Source organism: Herpailurus yagouaroundi, unplaced genomic scaffold (assembly GCF_014898765.1).
Source record: "Herpailurus yagouaroundi ecotype Mexico unplaced genomic scaffold, PumYag 159, whole genome shotgun sequence".
In the NCBI taxonomy this organism is placed as follows: Eukaryota; Metazoa; Chordata; class Mammalia; order Carnivora; family Felidae; genus Herpailurus; species Herpailurus yagouaroundi.
The window spans coordinates 15,029,952-15,052,462 of NW_024412400.1; the positions used below are offsets into that span (position 1 = coordinate 15,029,952).

Here is a 22,511-nt window from a genome sequence, read left to right on the forward strand (position 1 = left end):
TAATGAAGAGTTGTTTTCTGTATTCATTTGTGGTGGCTGTCTCGTCATATATTCTTATATCCTAAAATTTCTGCAGATTTCATCAGAATTTGCACGGAATCAAGTTCAAATTCCATCTGTGGTTCCTGTCCTATCCCAAATCCAAATATTTGTCATTTACCTCATCAACAAGCCCAGCAGCCTCTAATCCAAAGCATCCTTGACACCCGTGGTCTCCACATTGATGGTAGCACCTGCTTAAGCTACCAGCATCTCTTGCTTGGACCAGTGCACAAACCTTGAATTTCTATATGGCAGCCAGAACGATACTTTAAAAATACAGATCTTGCTTATAATCTGCTGCTGCTTATAATGCTTCTTACAGCAATTACACTAAAATGTAAAATGCTTATTGGGGGACGACAAGGTCCTGGATGATCTGGCCCCTGACCTCCTTTCTCATCCCATCTCATGTCACTGTCTAGCCACAGTCTCCAGAACTGTCTCCTTCCAGGTTTAAGAATGCTATAAACTAGATCTCACCTTGCAGCTGCTGTATGTACTGTCCCCGCTGTCCCCGTGCTGAGAATGCCCTTCCTCCTCATTCAGGCTGCAGTCCATCATTTGGGGCTCACTGACAGGACCTCCTGAAGGCGGGCTTCCCTGAGCGCCCTGTCCAGAGTAGCTCTCCTGTCAGTGTTTCACACCAACCTGCTTTACTTTCTCCCCCACTCATATCAGGATCTGCAATTGCCTTACCTACTTATTTTCCATTTTGTTTTCTGTCTCTACTTTTATAAATTCTTTGAAAGAAAAGATCTTGTGCGTCTTCTTCATTCCCATAAACCTAGCACTTAGAAAAGTGAATGTTACAGTAAGTGTTCAGTAACTATTTCTTGAGCAGATGAGTGGATGGCTGGGTGGATGGATAAAAGGGCAATCAGGAGTCCCCTGGCACTCTTTCCCAGCACCTCCATCCTTGGATTAATGTCTTCTGCAGTGACCTAGTGTTTGTTATCACCCAAGTATGCATTTTGCCTTTTCCTGTTCCTTACAGCCTTATGTTTGTGAGGCTGTGTGTGTGTGTGTGTGTGTGTGCACACGTGCCATCCCTGGTCCAGGAGTGGCCCCGTGTCTCTAGGCACAGAGATTGGTTCAGTGATGAGCAGGATAGAATACCTAATTCAGGCCTGAGACTAGAGGAGAAGCGGGGGTGGGGGGCTTCTGGGGAAGTATCCGCCTGTTTCTTCCGTGTGATGGAGATATGAATTAGACTTGATGTGATCCCAATGAGAATCTCAGCCAGGTTTCTTCCACAGCAAAAGCAATAAAGGAAGAAATTAACAAAGGTAGATGAAGATATACATGAATACATGGTTTTTCTTTTCCTAAAATATGAATTTAAATGCTTAGTTAATGTATTTCCTCCTTTTCATTTTGTTTTATAAACTCATTTAAAGCTGCGGCTTTATAGATACTTGTCAAGCTAATTCTAAAATTCATATGGAAATGTTAAGGATCTGGAACAGCTATAGTTTGGGCTATTCCTTATTAATGTGGGCATATGTTCCCACTACTCTTTTAAATATACATTAATTCTATTCTTAATTCCTCTTTTAGTCCCAATATTGTTAGAAAAGAATGACTGCTTAGTTTCTGTGAATTCTGAAGTGGTTAGAGTTTTAAACATTCAAATTTATATTGCCAATTTATAATTTTTTTGGCAACAGTCAAAAAATATGATCATGTTGGGGCGCCTGGGTGGCTCAGTCGGTTGAGCGTCCAACCTTGGCTCAGGTCATGGTCTTACAACTCGTGAGTTCGAGCCCCACGTCAGGCTCTGTGCTGACAGCTCAGAGCCTGGAGCCTGCTTCTGATTCTGTGTCTCCCTCTCTCACTGCCCCTAACCCACTCGCATTCTGTCTCTGTCTCCCTCAAAAATAAACATTAAAAAAAATTTTTTTAATATGATCATGCAATTTCAACTATTTTGGAGGTTAAAAGTAAATATGAGATTTCTTTTTGGAAAAAATTTGTTTAATAAAACTTCTTCAAATTCTTGAAATGTCCTGCCCCATAACTTTAAAAGTAAATATCAACTTAAATTTCAATCATCTAATTGCTGGATTTTGCCCATTGTATATTGTGAAGCTAAGAATAAAAACCACATCTTTACTCCATAGTTCTCTATGGCCTGGTGCTATCAAATTTTTTGAGAGAGAAAAGGGATAGAAGTTTAATAGCTATTCTTAACAAAGAAATGGCTTCACTTTCAGAGCTGTCACACTCTGTCACACAACATCTGAGAATTGTCAACGGAAAAGGAACTGGCCACTTTCCTCATGTTCAGAAAGGGGAAATCTGAGGAGAACGGCACCATTTTTTACAAACTTTTTAAAAATGGTTTTATTTATTTTTGAGACAGAGAGAGACAGAGCAGGAGCAGGGGAGGGGGCAGAAGGGGGCAGGCTCTGAGCCAATCTGAAGCAGGCTCCAGGCTCTGAGCTGTCGGCACAGAGCCTGACGTGGGGCTCGAATTCATGGAGTGTGAGATCATGACCTGAGCCGAAATCAGACACTCAACCAACTGAGCCACCCAGGCGCCCCTAGAGAATGGCACCATTTTCACAAATGTGGGACACATTATCTTCCTTACATCTAATTTCTGCAGATCATTTTGTATTAATGGGTATACTATGAACTCCTAAATGCAGGAAGTTAATTGAAAGTATACTATTGTCCTTCTTAGTCAAAGATACTGGCAAAAGTGTTGCTTCCTGTATTTATAAGCACAGCTAAAGAGATTGAAGGGACACCCGTATCCTTTCTTGGGAATCACAAGTTTAAGTATTGTATTCAGCAATAGTAATACTAGATCTTTAAAGAACTAGGTGTGCAAAAATCGATACATAACAACCAATCCATAAGTAATCATTCTGTCTTTTAATTCAAACATTCACCCTATCTAGATAGCGTCTTAAAAATAGAATTTTTTCTTCCATATTAAATTGTCTCCTTTTTGCTGTTGCCATTGTTTGATTCCTTTTGTATTACCAGTAACCTTTGTAAGTTCACATAATAATAATGGCAATGATGTTAAAGAATTAATAGATTGAACAATCCTCAAAGACATAAATCTAACCTTATTAATCCTGGCATCCTCGGGTTAGCAGGGAGCCGGGCACCTACTCAGTCCTTCATAAATTTGTGTTAAATGAGGGTACGTGGCACTGAAAAAATGTAATCCTAGAAAAAGAATGATGTTGTCCAAGGTAAGTCACATACCGGGAGGCAGTTGTTAAGATCCCTTGACTTATCTGATATTCCACTAAAGTTTTCTCTCCATTCTGGAAGCTCATTAAACCCAACTATTCATTGCTGCGAACAGTTTCTTCATAATCCCAGTGAAGAATGAGGAAAACAGGATCAAGGGAGAGGGAAAAAGAAAAAAAAAAAGGAAGAAGATACAGAAATAACATAATTACTCCAGTTTATCTCTTAGTGTTTTTTGCTCATAATGAGCCATCTAGGAAGTGGATTTGGGTCCAGGAGAGAGGGTCTATACCAGCTGTTCAATCAGACATCCCATAGTCCACATTCAGCCCACATGTTTTCTTGGCCCTAGGCAAAATTTTTCTGGATTTTATGACATATAAATGGTTTTCAAATATTTAAATCCAGAAAAATCAGAATAAATATCTAAATTCTGACTTTTCTTGAATGAAAACCAGTAGAACTGACAAAGTTGGTCTCTAATTCTCGCCAGATGGCAGTTGGCTGGGGCTGAATCATGATTGCCCCTTTGGATGGGGGCATGTGTTCTCCAGTGTGTCACAGACCCCCCACCTCCAATTCTGTCTGCAACGTCTAGGTCAGTGGCATTTGTGATGGTTGGACTGCAGACAGGTGGTCAAGCACAGTGACTACCGGCATGGACTCTGGACCAGATTGTCTGGGTTTGAATGCAGGTCCCACCATTTTTGACCAGGGCTCATCTTGCGGGGCTGGTCATCTGACCCTCGGTTCCTTATTTGTGAAGTGAGACAGTAACTGTTACCCACCTTCGTGACAGGATTAAATGATTTAGTACACGAAATACTTAGAACAGTGCCCCACACACTGCAAGCACACCCAAGTAAGCATCAATTATCACCATCCTGCCTGAACTGTGTTTTCTTATGGTGAGGTTAAAAAAAAAAAGCTCAGGGGTGCCTGGGTGGTTCAGTCACTTTAGCATCCGACTCCTGATTTTGGCTCAGGTCATGACCCTAGGGCTGTGAGATCGAGCCCTGAGTCCGACTCCGTGCTGAGTGTGGAACCTGCTTAAGATCCCTTCCCTCTCTCTCGGTCCCTCTCCTTGGTGCTCTCTCTCCCTCTCTCTCTCAAAAAAAAATAAAATTAAATAAATAAATAAAACTAAAAAACTAATGAATGAATGAATAAATAAATAAATAAATAATCCAGAGGCAGAAAGATCTGCAACACATTAAAAGAGGACTCAGAGAGTCAATGCTGGGTTGTTACAAAACAGGAGCAGTAAGTCAAACAGAAGATGGCCAAGGGAACATCAGAACATCTCAGATGGAGCCCTCTTCCCATCACCAGTAGGAAGACGCTTCTTAGTCTAAAGAAGTACCAAGGTATACAAATGAAGGTTTCAGAGGGTTTAGGGTATTGTTCACCATACATCAAATTCACCCAAGAGTATCTTATTAAAAAAAAGGCACAACCCCAGAAATTCTGATTCAGTCAGTGCTGAATAAGAAAGGATTTGGCAATACAAAGGGCCACCTATTATAGTATTGTTATGTAGCAAATGACTGGAAAAACCGAAATGTCCATTAGTGGGGAAATGGATTAATAACCATGGTGCGACCATGTAAAGGAATACTCTTGCAACCGGCTAAAAAATGAGCAAGTTCTTTATGTATTGACATAAAATCATTTCCAACATTTGTTGTGAAGAGGTAGGAAAAAAGCATGATGCGCAATAGTGCTATAATATGCTACCCTTGGGGAAGAATATAAATATGCCTCTAGTTGAATGAAATATCTCCAGAAGCATCCATAAGAAACTGAGAACATTAACTGTGTCTGGGAACAGCAGCTGAGCGTCTGGGAAAGAAAAGGAAAAAGATACCCTTTTTTTATTCTCGAGTTTTAAATATATGAATCTATTGCTTATTTTTTTTTTAATTTTTTTTTCAACGTTTATTTATCTTTGGGACAGAGAGAGACAGAGCATGAACGGGGGAGGGTCAGAGAGAGAGGGAGGCACAGAATCGGAAACAGGCTCCAGGCTCTGAGCCATCAGCCCAGAGCCCGACGCGGGGCTCGAACTCACGGACCGCGAGATCGTGACCTGGCTTAATCGACTGCGCCACCCAGGCGCCCCGAATCTATTGCTTATTTTAAACAATAAATGTCTTAGAAAACAAAATGAAAGAGAGAGAGGAAGAGAGGGAGGCAGGGATTGAGGGAGGGAGGTTGGAAAGAAGATCAGATCATAGGAAAATAGCACCTGCAAAGTTTTCCTGAGAAAATCTGTATAATAACACAATCCAGTCATGCAAAAGAGAGGGCAGTGCACATAAGGACTGGCAATGAGCTCAGAATCCATTTAATTATAAATGGTGGCAAATCATTATAACAATTGCAATTATACAACAAATGTTAAGTGTTCTCAGTTCTTGAAGGAAAAACAACATAATGCCAAACTTACAAGAATATAGGTATAATGTAGATATAATGGACTGGTACCGACATCTCAAAGCCTGTTGTCAAAAAGTCAAAGGTATGAGGCAGTGACTGCCTTAATTCCCTCACCCAATCAATTTCTTCTATGTATGGAACATGTGCTATGCACTGAGAATCCAAGTAGTGGATGAAATAGACGAGTACCCACTCTGTGCTGATACTTACATGTCACCTGGTTGTCCTCATTCCCAATAGCCTGTAAAAGCAGTTTTATTTCTTAGGCATCAAAAACCACAAGTGTATTGTTTAAAGTCCTTGTTAAGATAGTCACTAGTGATAGGTTTTTTCTGAAATACTAATGGAGTATGGAGAGGGAGAAAAGGAGACAAAAACATAGACTGCATCACATACAAAAAACAAGAAAACAAAAAAGGCAGCAAGCAAGAAGTACAATCCTAAAATAAGATAGCAGAATGAAGACCAAACACAAAACATGACAATATCGCTACATAACGAGATGGCTATATTGTATAGCTATACAAGTTGGTAAAACTCTGCTAAAACGCTTGAAAATTTAAGAACTAAATCAGTGAATGAAAATAAAAATAAAAAAGCTTTAAAGGGCATTTCCAGGTCTTATTCATTTCAGGGATAAGTTCTTATTAAACTGAGACTCGTATTTAAGTTGGTCAAAGCCTAACAAACCTAACAAACCTAACAACCCAGGCCAATTTCTCTTGTAAATATTTATGCCAGAGCTGTCTTGCTGACTCTGTTGGTGGAACATATATATGACTCTTGAGCTCAGGGTTGTGAGCTCGAGCCCCAAGTTGGGTGTAGAGATTACTTTAAAAAGCAAATCTATAAATAAATAAATAAATAAATAAATAAACAAACAGATGAATAAATAAGTAAATAATATTTATTTATTTATTTAACTATGCAAAACTCCCAAATAATAGATTAACATGAAGAGTCTAGCAATGCTTTATGGATATAAAATATGATCATAGCCAGTTCACTCCAGGAAGACAGGAGTATTAAATATTGGAGAATCTCTTAGTAAAATTCACCATAATGATAGATTATCGAAAAAGTAAATACGAAAAAGTAAACTAATCATCATAGAAACCAGAGTTGCCAGGGACTAGGGGGTTGGGAAAAGGCACTGATGGCAAAGGAACACTTCAGAATTTTTCAGGGTGGTAGAAATGTTCCTTCTCTTGACTATGGTATTAGTTACACAAATATACACATTTGTTACAAGTTTTCAAACTACACTCTTCTAAAAAGGATGAATTTTTATTGTATATAAAGTATACCTTAATAAACTTGACTTTAAAAATTCACGTGATGGGCTAAATGGGCAAGGGGCATTAAGGAGGACACTCATTGGGATGAGCACTGGGTGTTGTATGTAGGGGGTGAATCACTGGATTCTACTCCTGAAATCGTTATTGCACTATGTGCTAACTAACTTGGATGCCAATTATTAAATAATTAGGTAACTAATTAATTAATTTTAAAAAATCATTCACTTGAGGGGCACCTGAGGGGCTCAGTTGGTTAAGTGATTCTTGGTTTCAGCTCAGGTCATGATCTCACGATTCATGAGCTTGAGTCCTGTGTCGGGCTCTGCATTGACAGAGTGGAGACTGCTTGGGATTCTCTCTCTGGGTGCTGCACGCCCCCCACCTCCCCAGCCGCCTGGCTCACTCTCTCTCTCTCTCTCTGTATTAAAATAAATAAACTTAAAAAATATAATTCACTTGAATAAACATGCTATTTATTTGGTTTTTATAAATGTGACATTACCTCAGATAAAATAAGAATTGGTGGCAAATTTCTTAACTTGTACACATCCACAAAATACAGGCACAAATTGTGTATTTACAAAAACATATTCAAATGTATTCTAAATTCCTATGTTTGTTATATATCTTCAAAATTTAACATCAGGCTGGATGATTTAACATAAGCATTCCCACTAAAGTTAGATACAAGAGCCCAGTGACACTATTATTTATCATTTGTTGTGAGGGACAGTTCTGTATTCAAGAATTAAACTACTAGAAAAGAAGAGGAAAATGACCATGTCCAAGTGGAAGATGTGAAAAAAAACCCAAAAGAGAAGCAAATGCAAAGCTACTCAAAGTCATAGGGATCTCAGAAGGTAGTTAATAACAAGATTATTCTTTGAAACCAATGGCTTTACAACAAATAAGATCCAATTAGAAAATATAATGGAGGAACCTGGGTGGCTCAGTCGGTTACGTGTCTGACTTCGGCTCAGGTCATGATCTCATGGCTCCTTCCTGAGTTCGCGTCGGGCTCTGTGCAGACAGCTCAGAGCCTGGAGCCTGCTTCCGATTCTGTGTCTCCCTCTCTCTCTGCCCCTCCCATGCTCGTGCTCTGTCTCTCTCTGTCTCTCAATAATGAATAAATGTCAAAAACAAATTAATTTAAAAAAACTCCAATTCTCAGTTTCATCTAAAACAATAAAATATGAGAATAGCCAAGAAATTGCTTTAAAAAGAAAGCGGTGTGTATTTTAGAGATACGGGGGAAATTATATTATAAAGCTAAGATACGTAAAATAGTATGCCACTAAAACAGAAACGGTCAGATGTTCTAATGGCAGTTAGTAGGGTCCAAAATTATACCCACGTATAGATGGAAATGTGGTATATATATTTTTAAAAACTTCAGATAAAGGCTAATCAGTAAATGGTGTTTAAACGACCGGTTAGCTACTTGTTCCAACACCAAGATACATTTCTAAAACTCTTTTCCTCAAAATTAATTTCGAATGTATCCCAAAAACTATGATAGGAAAACACTGAAAGAAATCTTAGAGAAGGTATGGCTTTCCCACAGCTTCACATAAAGCCCAACATGTATCAAGAAACCTATTCGAGGGATGGCCTGGGTGGCTCAGTCAGTTAAGCGTCCAAATCCTGATTTCAGCTCAGCTCATGATGTCACAGTTCTTCAGATCAAGCCCTGCATCGGCTCCGAGCTAGCAGCACAGAGTCAGCTTGGGATTCTCTCTCTTCCTCTCTCTCTGCCCCTACCGACCCCCCTCAAAATAAGTAAATAAACTTAAAAAAAGAAAGAAAGAAAAATATTGAAATTTTCTGCGCAGAATGTGTTATCATAAACTAAGCTTTACAATAAAATAGGGGGAAATATTTGCAACGCTCCACAAAATCTGATACATGTGACATCTAAAGAGCTCTACTAAAATATGACACACAAATTCGTTAACCATTTTAGAAATGCAAAGTAATATTTTCCCTTACAAGAACAACAAAGACTAGAAGAATAAGTTATAGCTGGTGTTGGTGAGGATGAGGAAAAATGAATGCTCAATCTTAAACATTTTTATTGGGAATGCAAGTTGGCACAAAAAAATCTATTAATGCATATCAAAATTTTATACAAATATATTTGAACTAAGGGTGCGTGGGTGGCTCAGTTGGTTAAGCGCTGGATTTCAGCTCAGGTCATAATCTCACAGTTCGTGAGTTCAAGCCCAGCGCCAGGCTCTGTGCTGACAGCCCAGAGCCTGGAGCCTGCTTCGGATTCTGTGTCTCCCTCTCTCTCTCTGCCCCTCCCCTGCTCATGCTCCGTCTCTCTTTCTCTCAAAAATAAATAAACATTAAAAAAACTAAACATATATTTGATCTAATAACACCAATTCGAGGGATTTATTCCAGTGGAATAGTAGGACATGTATGTAAAGATTTTTATGCAAGGATGTTTACTGTGGTGTTGCTTACAATAGGAAACATTGAACAATGTGTATTTACATATTACATATGCATTATATTTGTGTAATACTATGTTCAGGCATATCTGGAAAGATATACAATTGTTAAAGTTAGGATGTTGATTCAAATTAGCTTATGCATTAACCTAAGGATTATCTCAGAAGGTAGGGCAGGCTCGACCATCAGCAGCTCAAAGAACTCATCAAGGATCCCCTTGTTTGCCTCTCTCTAAACTGTTCCTTGATTGGGCAGCTGGGTGGCTCAGTCAGTTAAGCATTGAACTTCAGGTTGAATTCAAACTCTCAAGGTTTGTGAATTTGAGCTCCATGTCAGGCTCTGTGCTAACAGCTCAGAGCCTGGAGCCTGCTTTGGATTCTGTGTCTCCCTCTCTCTCTACCCCTCCTCCTCCTCTCTCTCTCTCTCTCTCTCTCTCTCAAAAATGAATAAACATTAAAAAAAAATTAAACTGTTGCTTGAGCATTGCATTCCCTTAAAGAGATTCCCTCCACTGTCCCAAAATGGTGCCAGCAGGCATCAGGAAGCTACTTGCTTCCTTCTTCTACATAAGTAGGATTGTAAAAGTAAAAAACAAAAAACAAAAACAAAAAACCTCTCTGTAACCAGTGACTCCAACTTATCCCCCTCAGCCTGGACCAGTAGCAATTTCCATGAAACAACATATACTGATTGGCTTAGACTAAAGAGACTCTCCCCTATATTGGGTCTGGTATCACTTTTCTGAATCATGTGAGATTCTCACACCCCCAATCCCCCTCCCCCCAGCTCATGCTCTGTCTCTTTCTGTCTCTCAAGAATAAATAAAAATGTTTAAAACATTTGAAGTTCAAATAATACTGGATTTCTGAACATGGATGTTGGTTTTACAAGTGCATTCAATATGGGAAAATTTATTGGGTTGTGTATTTAGGAAATGTGTGCCTTTCAGTGGGTAGTATACTTGAATTTTTAAAGTTTATTTGAACAATATGGCCTGAAATATGTAGATTACCATTTCTTTATAAGTTGTTTTAATGGATGACATGCATGCTTTCGGCTGTATAGTGTTGTTCGGCCAGGTGAGACTTTTCTACCCCTAAACAGTTATAAAACTCAGGTCCACCGGTCCTGGATGGCTCAGTTGGTAGAATTTGACTCTCTCTCTCTCTCTCTCTCTCTCTCTCTCTCTCTCCTTCTCTCTCTTTCTCTCTCTTTTTTTTTTTTTTTTAGTTTTTGTAATGTTTATTCATTCTTGAGAGACAGAGAGACAGAACATGAGGGGCAGAGAGAGAAGGAGAAACAGAATCCGAAGCAGCCTCCAGGCTCTGAGCTGTCAGCACAGAGCCCGACGGGGCTTGAACCCACAAACCGTGAGATCATGACCTGAGCCAAAGTCAGCTGCTTAACAGACTGAGCCACCCAGGCGCATCCCCCCCCTTTCAAAAATAAATAAATTAACTTTAAACTTAAAACAAACAAACAAAAAAACTGAAGTCCAACTGAAATGGAGATCCCACTCTCCCACTTAGTTGGGCTCTGAAGTCCTCTCTCTCCCCCTCACCTCTATTCTCCTTCTTTTAACCCTTCTGAGTTTCAGTTGACTCAACTGGACAATCTTTCCAGTTTTTTGTGGTGATTAAAACCATAGTGAGTTTATGTCCTATCTCTTCAACTTGGTAGTGGTGTCTGACTTAAAGTAACTTACCTTTCAGTACCTCAGTTTTCTCATCTATAAAATGTTGTTAATAAAAATAGTTCCTAGCTCATACAGTTGTTGAGAGGATTAAATAAACTAAAAGAAGTAACGCATCGGAGCACATGAGTGGCTCAGTTGGTTAAGCATCTGACTCTTGATTTCTGCTCAGGTCATAATCTCACAGTTTGTGGGTTCAAGACCCAAGTCGGGCTCTGAGCTGAGGGTTTGGGGCCTACTTAGGATTCTCTCCTTCTCTCTCTGCCCCTCCCCCACTATGTCTCTGTCTCTCAAAAATAAATACATGAAAAAAGAAAGAAAGAAAAGGTGTAAAGCAGTGAGAGTAGGGAGCTCATTGGATGAGGCTGGTTTGCATAAATTCTAGGACACACCTTTTAATCTCAAAATCCAAAGGCATTCTACAACCCACGATGACTTACAATCACTGTTGGTCAGGTGACAGTTGTGACATAGCTGTCACTGTCTGGGCTTACAGCTTTTATTACCTTTTATGTATGTACGAGTGAAATATGAAAATAACACTGTCTAAAAAGGCAGTTCTTCTTTTAAAAAAAATTAATCCAAGGACAATTCTTCTTTATTAACTGCTTTGATCTTCATCTGAAATGAGAATATGTGCTCTTTTTTAATGTTTATTTATTTATTTTGATAGAGTGAGACGGCGTGTGCTGGGAAGGGCAGAGAGAGAGGGAGAGAATCCCAAGCAGGCTCCTTGTTGTCCTCACGGACATTGAGCCCAATGGGAGGCTCAATCTCACGCACCGTGAGATCATGACCTGAGCTGAAACCAAGAGTCACAGTTTAACCGACTAAGGCACCCAGGCGCCCCTAAAAAAAAGGAAACAAAACAGTTCTTTCAATAAGCACAAATAAAAATTTTAGGAGCTCGCTTTTTCTTTCTTAGTGACCAACAAAACAATGGTGTATGTTAATTGATGGCATCTTAGATTTCATGAAATGTCCTTATGAAATACCTCGTGAAGAAGCGTTTAGGGATTGTTCTATTTTAAAAATATTTCCATGCTTTATTTGATTTTTAAGTTATGTTTTAAAATCAATCATTTTGAACGAGGTATTTTCCAGTGATCTCTAAAGCTTCCCTAGGAACTGGGCAATTGAAAGACTTCCCAGGGACGCAGAGCACTGTGACCAGATTCTCAGCAAATCACTTGCTTCCTTCTCCTCTTAAAATGCCTTTTCTCCCTTCTCCTTTGCTGATCCCAGAGGACCAGCAAGCACAGGACGTGGGCACAGGGTGTTCCTTGAGGTCTCCCCCCCCACCCCCTTCCCTTCTGAGTTCAAATGCCAGTTGTTCAGAAAGACCTCCATCAACCCCCCCCTCCCCAACCCATAAGCCCAGTGGTTCTCCAACTTTGCTACACATTGAAATCATTTAGACAACTTTCAGTAATAGTGATGCCTGGGTCTCACTCTCAGATACTCTGACTCAATTGTTCCTGGGCTACCCCGGAACTGGGATTTTTAAGAATTCCCCCAGACGACTCCGCCAAAATTGGAAACCACTGCATTACCCTGTTTGATGATTTTCTGAAAATTTCTTAATTGCTTACTTGATGTTGTTTGTGTCTTCCGCCCGCTTCTGAAGACACGGAAGCTTATTCTTGTCAACATTGTGCAGTCTGGTACCCGAGCACCCTGCTACGAGCTTAGCCTTATAGCGCGCCTAATTTTAAGGAGAAGCGTAGAGAGCTTCGGCTTCCTCAAGAGTGGCCGCTAAGCCTCAGGAAATTTAGGAAGTAATTCAGATCGTGTCCCTCCTTGGGCCTTTGGCCTCACGCGATTCCTGGCCCGCGTCCGCCCTCAGCAGCCCAGCTGAGCGGGATGTTAATGGGACGGACGGTCCCCTCCATGTCCTCCTCTTTGATCAGCTTCGGGACAGTCTAGCAGATCGCTCCCCCGCCCCTGAGCTTCTGGAGCACGGGGCAGGGTCCGAGAACTTGTTTACCCGCTTCTGGGGTTTGAGAGTGCGAACAATGGGGGGTCTCAAAGGCAAGAGAACTCCCACAGCGAGGCCCTGGCGGGGTTCCGCGCACGCGGAGCGAGGGGGCGCTGCGCCCGCCGAGGTGCCCGCCTCTCCTCCCGCCGCGCTTCCGGGATCGCGGGGCCTCGGACGCGCGGCCTCCGAGGGGCTCGCCGCGTGGCTCGGCGTTGGCGCAGGCAGCTGCAAGGAAAGCCTCCCAAGCACCAGTAAAGCTCAGTTAAGCCTTTCGGGCCGGTGGTGCCCTGGGACGTGTCGACCTAGCAAAAACTCTGACCTCTCCAGGAAACTAAGCTGAAGACGTATTTTAAGTGAAAAAAGCAAGTTGTTGCGTACAAAAGCATGCAGATGGAGAAGCATACACATACCTGCTGGTGCAAACATGTAATAAGCCCCGGAGATACACGCAAGGAATTAGTCGTGGTTGTCGTGAGGTCGAGGCGCGAGACGTTGCAAGCTGGTGGTTTTCCAAGTTGTTTAAAAGCCTTGTGCAAGGGTGTTTAAGTAGATATATATTGATTTTATATTGTATTGCGTATTGTGTGGTGTTGTATATAATGTATAATAAGGTATTCTATCGTTGTGAGAGACAATACATGTTATTACAGGTAACACCATGCAATATGTTATCTATCTCCAGTTGGTGGAATCAAAGAAGTCCACGTTTTCCTCTGCCTTTCGGTCTTAGCTAACACACAGAAAGAAAAGGCTCGCGGAGAGAAAAGGCAAAGAGGGAGGATCAGAAACATAGGGGACACCCCCCATATCTTTTCACGCAAGACGCCCGGGTGGTTGTGGGGAAAGGGACAGGGGAAACCGAGGCGCTCGGCTACCCGAGCGCAACCCTGAATGCGTCGAGTTCTAAGCCTGCGGCGTGGCAGAAGCTGAGAAGCCATGCCTGGGGCGCAGAAGCCTGCGTTTCTGGCCGCGCCTGGAATTGGCTCCCCGCCCCCCTGCTCTGGCCACGCACCGGGGCGTGGGTGGGATCTCTCTTGCTTCACCACTGGGCACTCGCCGTGCGCTCCGAGCTCTAAGAGACTCCCTCGGCTTCATCTGATGGCGGGGCTCGGTCCCGGGACTTCGCGTGGCCAGGCTGGGGGGCTGCAGGTGCCGGGCGCGCCAGGGAGAGAGACCCAAGAGGCGGCCTGGCTTCCCCGCCCGTCTGCAACTGAAACGCTTCGAGCGTCCGCCAGATAGGCCAGAAAGGTCCCCAGCGTCCCCCAAATCTCAGCCCTGGAGTGCGTGGGATGGGCGCTTGGCTGCGCGCCGCGCGGCTGGGAATGCGAAGGGAAAAGGAAACGCGACTGGCAGGGGGTCGAAAACTGTCTGTTTTCTTCGCCGTCGCTCCCTTTGCGGATAGCCCCTCTGTCAAAGCTCATAACCAGCGACCTCTGTCAAAGCTCGTGCCCAGAGACCCCAGTTTTCTATTAAAGGGTTCAGACTTCCAGTGAAAAAGCACCGCCTCCCCAGCTTCCAGGTCCGCTGGAGCAGCTACTCACAAATTGTATGCCCCCAGGCAAGTTTTCTTGACTACTCTCTGCCTTGGTTTTCCTATCTGTAAGATGGGGATGACAAAAGCACCTACCTCTGTGGGGTGGTAGCTAGGGTTAAATGGAATATTGTCGGCCAAGGGCTTGGACCAGCTCTAGCTTGTAGAGCAGTCCATGTCTGCTATGGTTATCCCAAACAAGAATGACCAGCCTGAACCCAGGACTGGGATTTAGGGTGGAGTTATGGGGCCCAGCTTCCTCCAAAGAGACTCATTCTACAGGTTCAGCGGCTGAGGCGTGCACCGAACGCTGTCCACTCGCTTCCCCCCAAGCCACACAGTATCCCCATTCCAACACCTACCTGGAAGCCTTCCCCTCAAAGAAAACGCCCCACACCCGGCACCATTCACACATCCTTAACTCCTCCACTGGGAGGCCCGCAGTTTAGAATGCCAGGATTCAAATTCCCGGGCTACCAGTGTTAGCTGTGTGCCTGTGGACAAGGGCCTTCATCTCGCCACGCATTGCTTTACCCTTCTGTAAAATGGGTTGTTAAAAAACGTTTTAAGGTGCTGATTTTAACAGATCGCACCGATAAAGCAGAGAGTCTGGCCTATGGTCACCTGCTGCTTCTTTTATTATTTTCCTCCTTTGTCTGTGGACTGGAAGATAAACTATTCTAGCAAAGTCAACCCCAAATGGATGGAGACATGATGCCGGCTGCTCTTTGCTCCCCCTAGAAACCCCTTTCCTGTGGACTCCTTGTAACCTGCGGGAGGAGGGCGTTTCACGAAGTTTCCCGGACCCTGCCGGGTGGTTAAGCAACCCAGGCCAACTAGGACTTGGGGGCCTCCTCAACAGCAGCCCTCTATGGTTGATCCTGCTTTGCCCTTGTCCTCACAATTTGTAGATGCCGCCAGAGGCCCTCGGGGGTCCGCAGCGTGAGGCTCCAGATGCTGTCTCTTTGGGAACCCCCAGTTCAGGGTGCCTTCTCCAGGAGCTAGACCCCTGCGGGAGGTGTCCGACCATTCACTCAGATCCTCCGTCGTCGGACTTTTAACCAAGTGTTGGAGAACAATACCTAAACTACCTAAACTAAACAACCCCCCTCCCTTTTTTTTTTTCTTTGACAAATAACCAGCCGAACGGCAAAATCCCGGCGGGAGGCGGGAGGGCGAGGAGGCCTGGGAAAAACAGAATGCTAATGGCGGCCTGGAGGGGGCGGAAGGCGCACCCCTGCCCCGGCGCCCCCGGCCGCCTGCCTTTGAAGTGCACCTTTGCAGCCGCGCTCTAGGGGAGGGCGCAGGATTCCACCGCCTTCCCCCACCCCCTCCATCCCGCACTGTTCTTGAAAGAAGCTGAAGGAACAACTGGGGACTCCCCTCTCAGATTCTGACGGACTCACTCCTGCTTCCCACTTGGAGTTCGCGTTGTCTTTGACCTGTTTGTTCCTGGCCTCCAGCCGTCAGACTGGGAATCTCTGGGAGAGAAAGACTGTGGTTCATGCATCCGCACTGAGCCCCAGTATGTAGTAAGAGGGCAAAAAGTGAGCTCAGCAGAAGTGTGATGGGGAGTAATGGGAAAGCCTTTCGACCTTCCTATATGCCAGGTGCCGTTGTAATTAATTGCTTTACATTCTCTATCCTACTATTTATTACAAGTGGGAACTGGGGACGGAAAGGTTAAGGAGCTCGCTCAGACTCACAAAGCTAGCAACAAGGTAAAGCCACAAATACATACAATTCTGCACACAACGTTCTGCTTTTCTCGCAGCTTGTGGAGTGACCTCTTTGCTTTCCTTATTCCGTTGCCCTTCCTGTCTCCCTCCCTCTCACTCAATCATTCGTGGTTATCTTGGGGGCTTAATGCTTTCCGCAGAAAGCGTTCTGCAGTCTCCCCCACCAAGACGTCCCCTCTCCCCTTTGCTCACGTGGGGCCTGGATAGGAGATTCCAGCTGACCCCGTCCCATTGAAACCTTGGTCAACAGGATTGGATTCTGCCCACCTGTTGTGTGGACATCCTGCCACACCTGTACCACAGAGGTGCCTTCAACAGAAGGTGTTTCGACAGAAACATTAATTTCCAGAGGCTCTGCCAACTCTCTTAGTGATGTGCAAGTGATTGATGTTCAGGATATTTCAGGATATTTCAGGATATTTCTCCTTGGCTACATGTGGGTTGCTCCCAGTAACAGCTGTTCTGCAGCACTAACTTTTCTGTTTTCCTGTGGAAGCATGTCAACACTGACGTGCACACGAAAAGCCATGCGATAAGAACTTTGGGTTAGAAAAGTTCCAGAAAAGACTTTTTAAGCCTTCAAAGGTCTTAAAAAGATGAAAATGCCAAGTCCATCAATTTAGGAAGACCTGTGTTCCCTTTTCCTTTAGGAGGAATAAAAAGCATCTTCACTTTAGTCTTCGTGGCTATAAAGCCTGAATCCTGGCACTGTCCTTGGGCTGTTTTATCTGTTCTAGTTTACAGATTTAGTAACTCTTTTCTTTCAGTTAACAGATGAGCACCTACTGAGTGTCAGGGCTTTCCAGGTGCAAAAGTAAGCAAGACAGGTGGAATCCTGTATAACTCTTTCATATTTTAATGAAGGAATAATTAGCCAAACACTCCCCTAATTTATTTCTGAGAGCATTTTACTTTATTTACTTTGCACTATGTGGCTTTCCTGTTATTGATGTGACTCTGTGTATTCCATAAATATGAATACAATAATAAAACAGCACTGAAATCCAGGAATTCATTTGGAGTTTAAAAAAATACTTTCATAAAAAATTCTCAATTCAATGTTTAAGAAAAGATCGCTTATTTTTTTTGTAATAAGAGACCTTGGGCATGTTTCTCACCTTCCTCTCCAGGATTCCCCTACCTTGTCCTATTTTAACAGTGAACTACAATTGCATTTAGCAATCTAAATGCATACATAGATTGGTGGCTAAGATAACAGTTTAAATTTGTCATGTTTGTTTGAAAAACTACAGTGAGTTTCATGTAACCCTTTGCCTCACGCATTTGTGGACCTGGTGATTTTTTGTTTTGTTTCGTTTTTGGTTTTGTTTGCTTTTTTGCTTTTTGTTTGTTGTTAAGCAAGTGATCAGTCTATCTCAGTACCATGGTGAAATACAGATTCTTATAAAGTGAAAGTGTTGGTGGGGGTATCTTGCTGTTGTCAACAGAACCAAAACTACTTGTCCTCGCCAAAATGTTTTATCTTCCAGGACGTTTTCTTTAAAAGAAAAAAAAAAAAAAGTGAAACCCGCACAACCTTACGGTGATGAAAGCTCCCTCCCCCTTCGGAAAAGCTCGGGGGAGATGGCAGATCTGGCCAGCAGAGAACAAAGGGCCAAAGAGTTAACCTGAGATGGTGAAATAAAATGTAACATCAACAAAGAAAAGGCCATAGATAAATAGTCAAAGGACCAGCTCACCACAAAACACCCATTGACGTTTTCCCAGAGTCCAGGCGAAGCGCGGTGACCGGGTAATGTTGGAATGTTTTCCTAGGGTTAAAAGGAGATCCAGCAGCAATGCTGCCCAGAATTTACAAAGTGTTTGAATAACACGGACGGTGTTTTGATAACACATTTTTAGTGGGGGTGAAAATAATAGAATTTATTGGGACATTTATATGGGCCCCCTCGGTTGTGTGTAGAGGGGGGCAGGGCAGGAGAAAAACCGTATATCACTGCACTCATCTATAACTCAGCCCTGTTACTTATTCCTATGTGCGCATATGCATTTGATGTGTAACAGTCTTGAGGCCAAATGCTGCTTCGCAGAGCTGCTTTTAAAAGATCAATGCACTGGTAGTGGTTACCTTTAAGGGGGGAGAAGTGGGTAAAGATGTCCCCTGGCCAGGTTGGCAATAACTTTGTGTTACCGGGATGAGAGAGAGGGTGGCACGACATTGGTATGAGTGCTCGAACCAGTAGAGCGGAAGATCTTCCGTAGGCTCACACATAGGCTTGGCCTTGGCCTCCTTGGAGCCTTCAAAGGTCAGGCGCGTGCTCCATCTCAGGCTGAAAGGGCAAGATGTGAGTTAATCCAGCCGGCATTTGGGCCTGGGGTTCCAAGGGGTCTCCACGTTTCCTCCCCAGTGTTGATGTTTTTGTTCAGTGTATTCCAATACACTGTCAGTTGAGCCACATAAAACCAGGCACCTTTCAATAAATGTCTCATTTGGATTTCATGAAGCTTGGGGTGTAATTGAAATCAAACAGCAAACAGGCTGCAAGGGGCTGTTATTCGCCCACCCAATCTAAGGAGGGTGTTGCCTGACTCATTCACTGAAGCCACTGCCTTAGCTTTCTTTTCTCTTCCTATTGCTAGAAAAGAGTGCTTGGACTTTAAAGTTTGGCTGGGATATGTGAAAATATTTTCTATGTCTCCTTCCCTGATTGTAAGTAAAACTGAAGCAGCAAAAGAAAATTCCTTCCAAGTCGGGAAATCACAGGTTGGCTCATCTGTAACTCTCCAGGCATTTAGACTAGTATATTCCATGTGTAATAATAATAATGCCATTAGTTAATCAATACAGGAAAACCATCCAATGAGATTTCTTGATCTCTGAGTTGTCAGGAAAAAAAAAATCACCTTTAGTTGAAACAGCATTTTCCATTATGTTTAAAAAGGAATTTGAAATATATGTTTACGAATATAATATAAATGATGTATCTGTTTTCCGTGGTCCCCAAATTCCAGGTCCCAGAGCAGTTTTGTGGAGCCTGAATTTTGATTCTCTTTGCATTCCTCTTTCTCTCTCCATCTCTAAAGTGTGTTAAAATTTGAGTAAAATGATAGATGTACTGGGGAGGTGGGGAGATATCAACAGCAACTTCCTGACCCAGGAGTCAACACCAATCTTGACCACACATACCGTGGATACATTTAAGAGGTAGGTAGCACTCAGAATGAGCCCACGCGCTTTCAAGAGCTTGCTTTGGGGCTGGAATAAAATCAACCCTTTCTGATGTGGCGCGGGGGACAGCTGGCCCGCGTTATTTGCGCCAGAGTGGGTCGGAACGATGCCTGTTGCCTGCGATGGCACTTTGCCACGCGCAGCGCTTCCCTGGCCGCCTCGAAAGCAACTTGAAGGGACACAGAGGCCCGCTTTCTCTCTGCCACAAAGCGCGAAACTGCGATCTACCCCTAGCCACCCTATCTCCAAATAACGTGCGATTCGATCTCACCCCTGCTTTTCCTTCAAACATCCTGCAGCTCAGGTGAAGGCCAAGGCTGACGCGGAGACTCCCCGGGGCCGTAAGCAGGTTCCCCAACCCTCCGCTAGGTCGCCAAGCCGCCCAAACCGCGCAGCCCCTTCCTTTCCTGTTCTCGCGTCCCCCTCACGGGGTCTCCACTTTGAAAATCATCAAGTCTTCAAAAAGCATAAAGTGCTCGAAAAATTCAATTCTTCAAGACTTCCCTGGCTCAAAATAAAACAAAAGCCGGGAGGTGGGAGTGGACGGCGGTGTGGTCAGAACCGAGAGCCACGCCAAACCCGAATTCAAAACTAGCGGGACGAAATGCCAGGCGCGCTGGCCTGAGCGCGCCCTGGGCCAGCTTTCCAGGGATCTGTTCCGGGCCGCTCTGCCCAGGACCTGCGGGGCCACCTCGCTGGCCCACTCGCTTCACGTGCTCCATTCCCACTGGCTGTGTCCTGACCCTGAGAACCTTCTCTCGCCCCCGGTTTTCACCACCAAGGAAAACTGATAAATTCCCTGGAGCGTCCGAGTGTATCACGGACCATCTCGCTCTCTAACCCAGACGTGCCGAAGTTGGGGCTGCTGTGGTTTGAACCTAGGCCGGAAAGCTCCGAGCCGTTCTGCACGGGCGTGTGCGCGCCGCAGAAATCCTGCAGCCGCCTCATCTGTTGTGGGCTCAGAGTTTCCCGTGTGATCGCGTTCGGTTGGGGAAGCAGTGTCCCGACATCTCAGCCGGAAAATGCGCTCCCGGAGCGATTACAAGCCGCGTCTGTAATTGCTTATTAACAGCGAATATTCATGCTTCTCCTTTTCCGCAATGAAACGTGCCTCCCCCCTTTTCGGTAATAAAACAATGAAATAAGACGGCACCACTCTTGACTCTACTGTCTGCGGAAACGCAAGGGAGAAACAGGCAGCTGGGGCAAAAGGGCTTAATTCAATATCAAACTGATTATTTCACTAATTATTCTACCTTCTGTGTTGCGCCGCGGAGCAGAGGCGCAGGGAATCTCAACCGCACTGCTGCTGGGGAACCTTTGTTTCTCGGTGCCAGGCCCAACTGAAGATGGTGGAGGGAATCCAGGATTCAGGGCAACTGAGCTGCGTGGATTTTAAATTGTGGGGAGTAAAAGTGCTTGACGCGCGTTTGAGGGTGTCCCCAGGACCCCACCCCACCAGGGCTTCTGGTTCATAAGCTGGTCCTAGAGGATGGCCATGTGCTCTCTCTCGCCGTCCCTGGAATCCCAAAAGCGGAGCGCAAGGTTCCTCTTCACAAACCCTTCCCAATGAATAAAAGGGTGGGACCGAACAAAAAGTGGTTCCCGTGTGTTGAAGGCCGGGGAACCCTCCCCTATCTGGAGAAAAGTGTGCCTGAAGCCACAGCCCCTGACCGGGAAAGAGACCTCGCTTCGGCCTCTCTCCGACTCGTCCCAGATCCCCCCGCTCGGGGACCGGCGCCTCCCTGCAAGCCATCAGCTTGCGTTGCCTTTCTGGTGCCAGCCTCTAAAACCTGCTCCCGCCCCCGCATCCTCCGCTCAGGCTGCTGAGATGACTTCGATGCTTAGAGTGGACCCCGCTACGGAGACCCCCCAAATCCTGTTCCCCCAAACTCTAGCAAAATATGGACACAACGACTGCTTCTCACAGTAGGACAGAGTCTCTGGGAAGAAAAAAAAAAAAAAAAGACTAAAGGAAAAGAAAGTCGCAGGCGACTTGATCCAATTAGTAAATGCCTAATTGAATTAGTGTCACCTCCATCAGCCAATAGGAGGGTCCTGGGCTGTGGGGCAGCGAAGCCCCTCCCTGGCCTCACGTATATAAAGCAGCCAATGACAGCCTGCAAGTTTCCAAGTGGTCAACTTGACGGACAGTTGGGCAGTCGAGAAGGGCAGAAAGGACAGCGCTGGTGGGTGGATGGGGCAGAGATATTAGTCCTCTTCTTCCTGGGTGTGAGTGAGGAGGCGGACGGGGATCCCGAGAGGCAAGGAGGACAGAGAAGGAAAAGGAGAGTGCTCTTCGGTCAATTGCCACCTCCTGCCTTCAAACTCAGCGAGTTTTCCTTGCGGCAAGCACGCTGGGGTCGGGGCGCGCGAGTGCGCGCCTTAGCCGCCCGCGTGCAGCCAGGTGGGTAGCCCCAGCACCGGAGGAAGGGGAAGTTACCTTCCCCTCGGAAGAGGGCGCTGGCTCCCCCATCCTGCCTTTATATTAAGGCCGCGGGAGGAGAGGAAGCAGCCAGCTGCCGTCTGCGCTTTGCAAAGCATGCAGTTAGGGGAGCAGCTCTTGGTGAGCACGGTGAACCTGCCCGGCGCTCACTTCTACCCGCTAGAGAGCGCGAGAGGCGGAGGCAGCGGGAGCGCAGGCCACCTCCCTGGCGCGGCCCCCTCGCCTCAGAGGCTGGACTTAGACAAAGCGCCCAAGAAGTTCCCTGGCAGCCTCTCGTGCGAGACTGGGAGCGGGGAACCCACAGCAGCCAGCGCGGGGGCCCCCGCGGCCATGCTCAGTGACGCCGACGCCGGGGACGCCTTCGCCAGCGCCGCGGCAGTGGCCAAACCCGGGCCCCCGGACGGCCGCAAGGGCTCCCCCTGCGGGGAGGAAGAGCTGCCCTCTGCCGCGGCCGCCGCCGCCGCCGCCGCCGCCGCGGCCGCCGCCGC

General features: G+C 45.1%; 1 protein-coding gene across 1 annotated transcript in view; it reads left to right on the forward strand.

Annotated features, from left to right (window-relative positions):
- The first annotated feature begins 21,725 nt into the window (after nt 1-21,725).
- Nucleotides 21,726-22,511, forward strand: part of EOMES (eomesodermin) — a 6,798-nt gene continuing 6,012 nt past the window's right edge. The window contains exon 1 of the mRNA XM_040481109.1: nt 21,726-22,509. Coding sequence (XP_040337043.1) covers nt 22,120-22,509 — 390 coding nt within the window. The 5' untranslated portion in view covers nt 21,726-22,119. The remainder of the gene's footprint in view (nt 22,510-22,511) is intronic.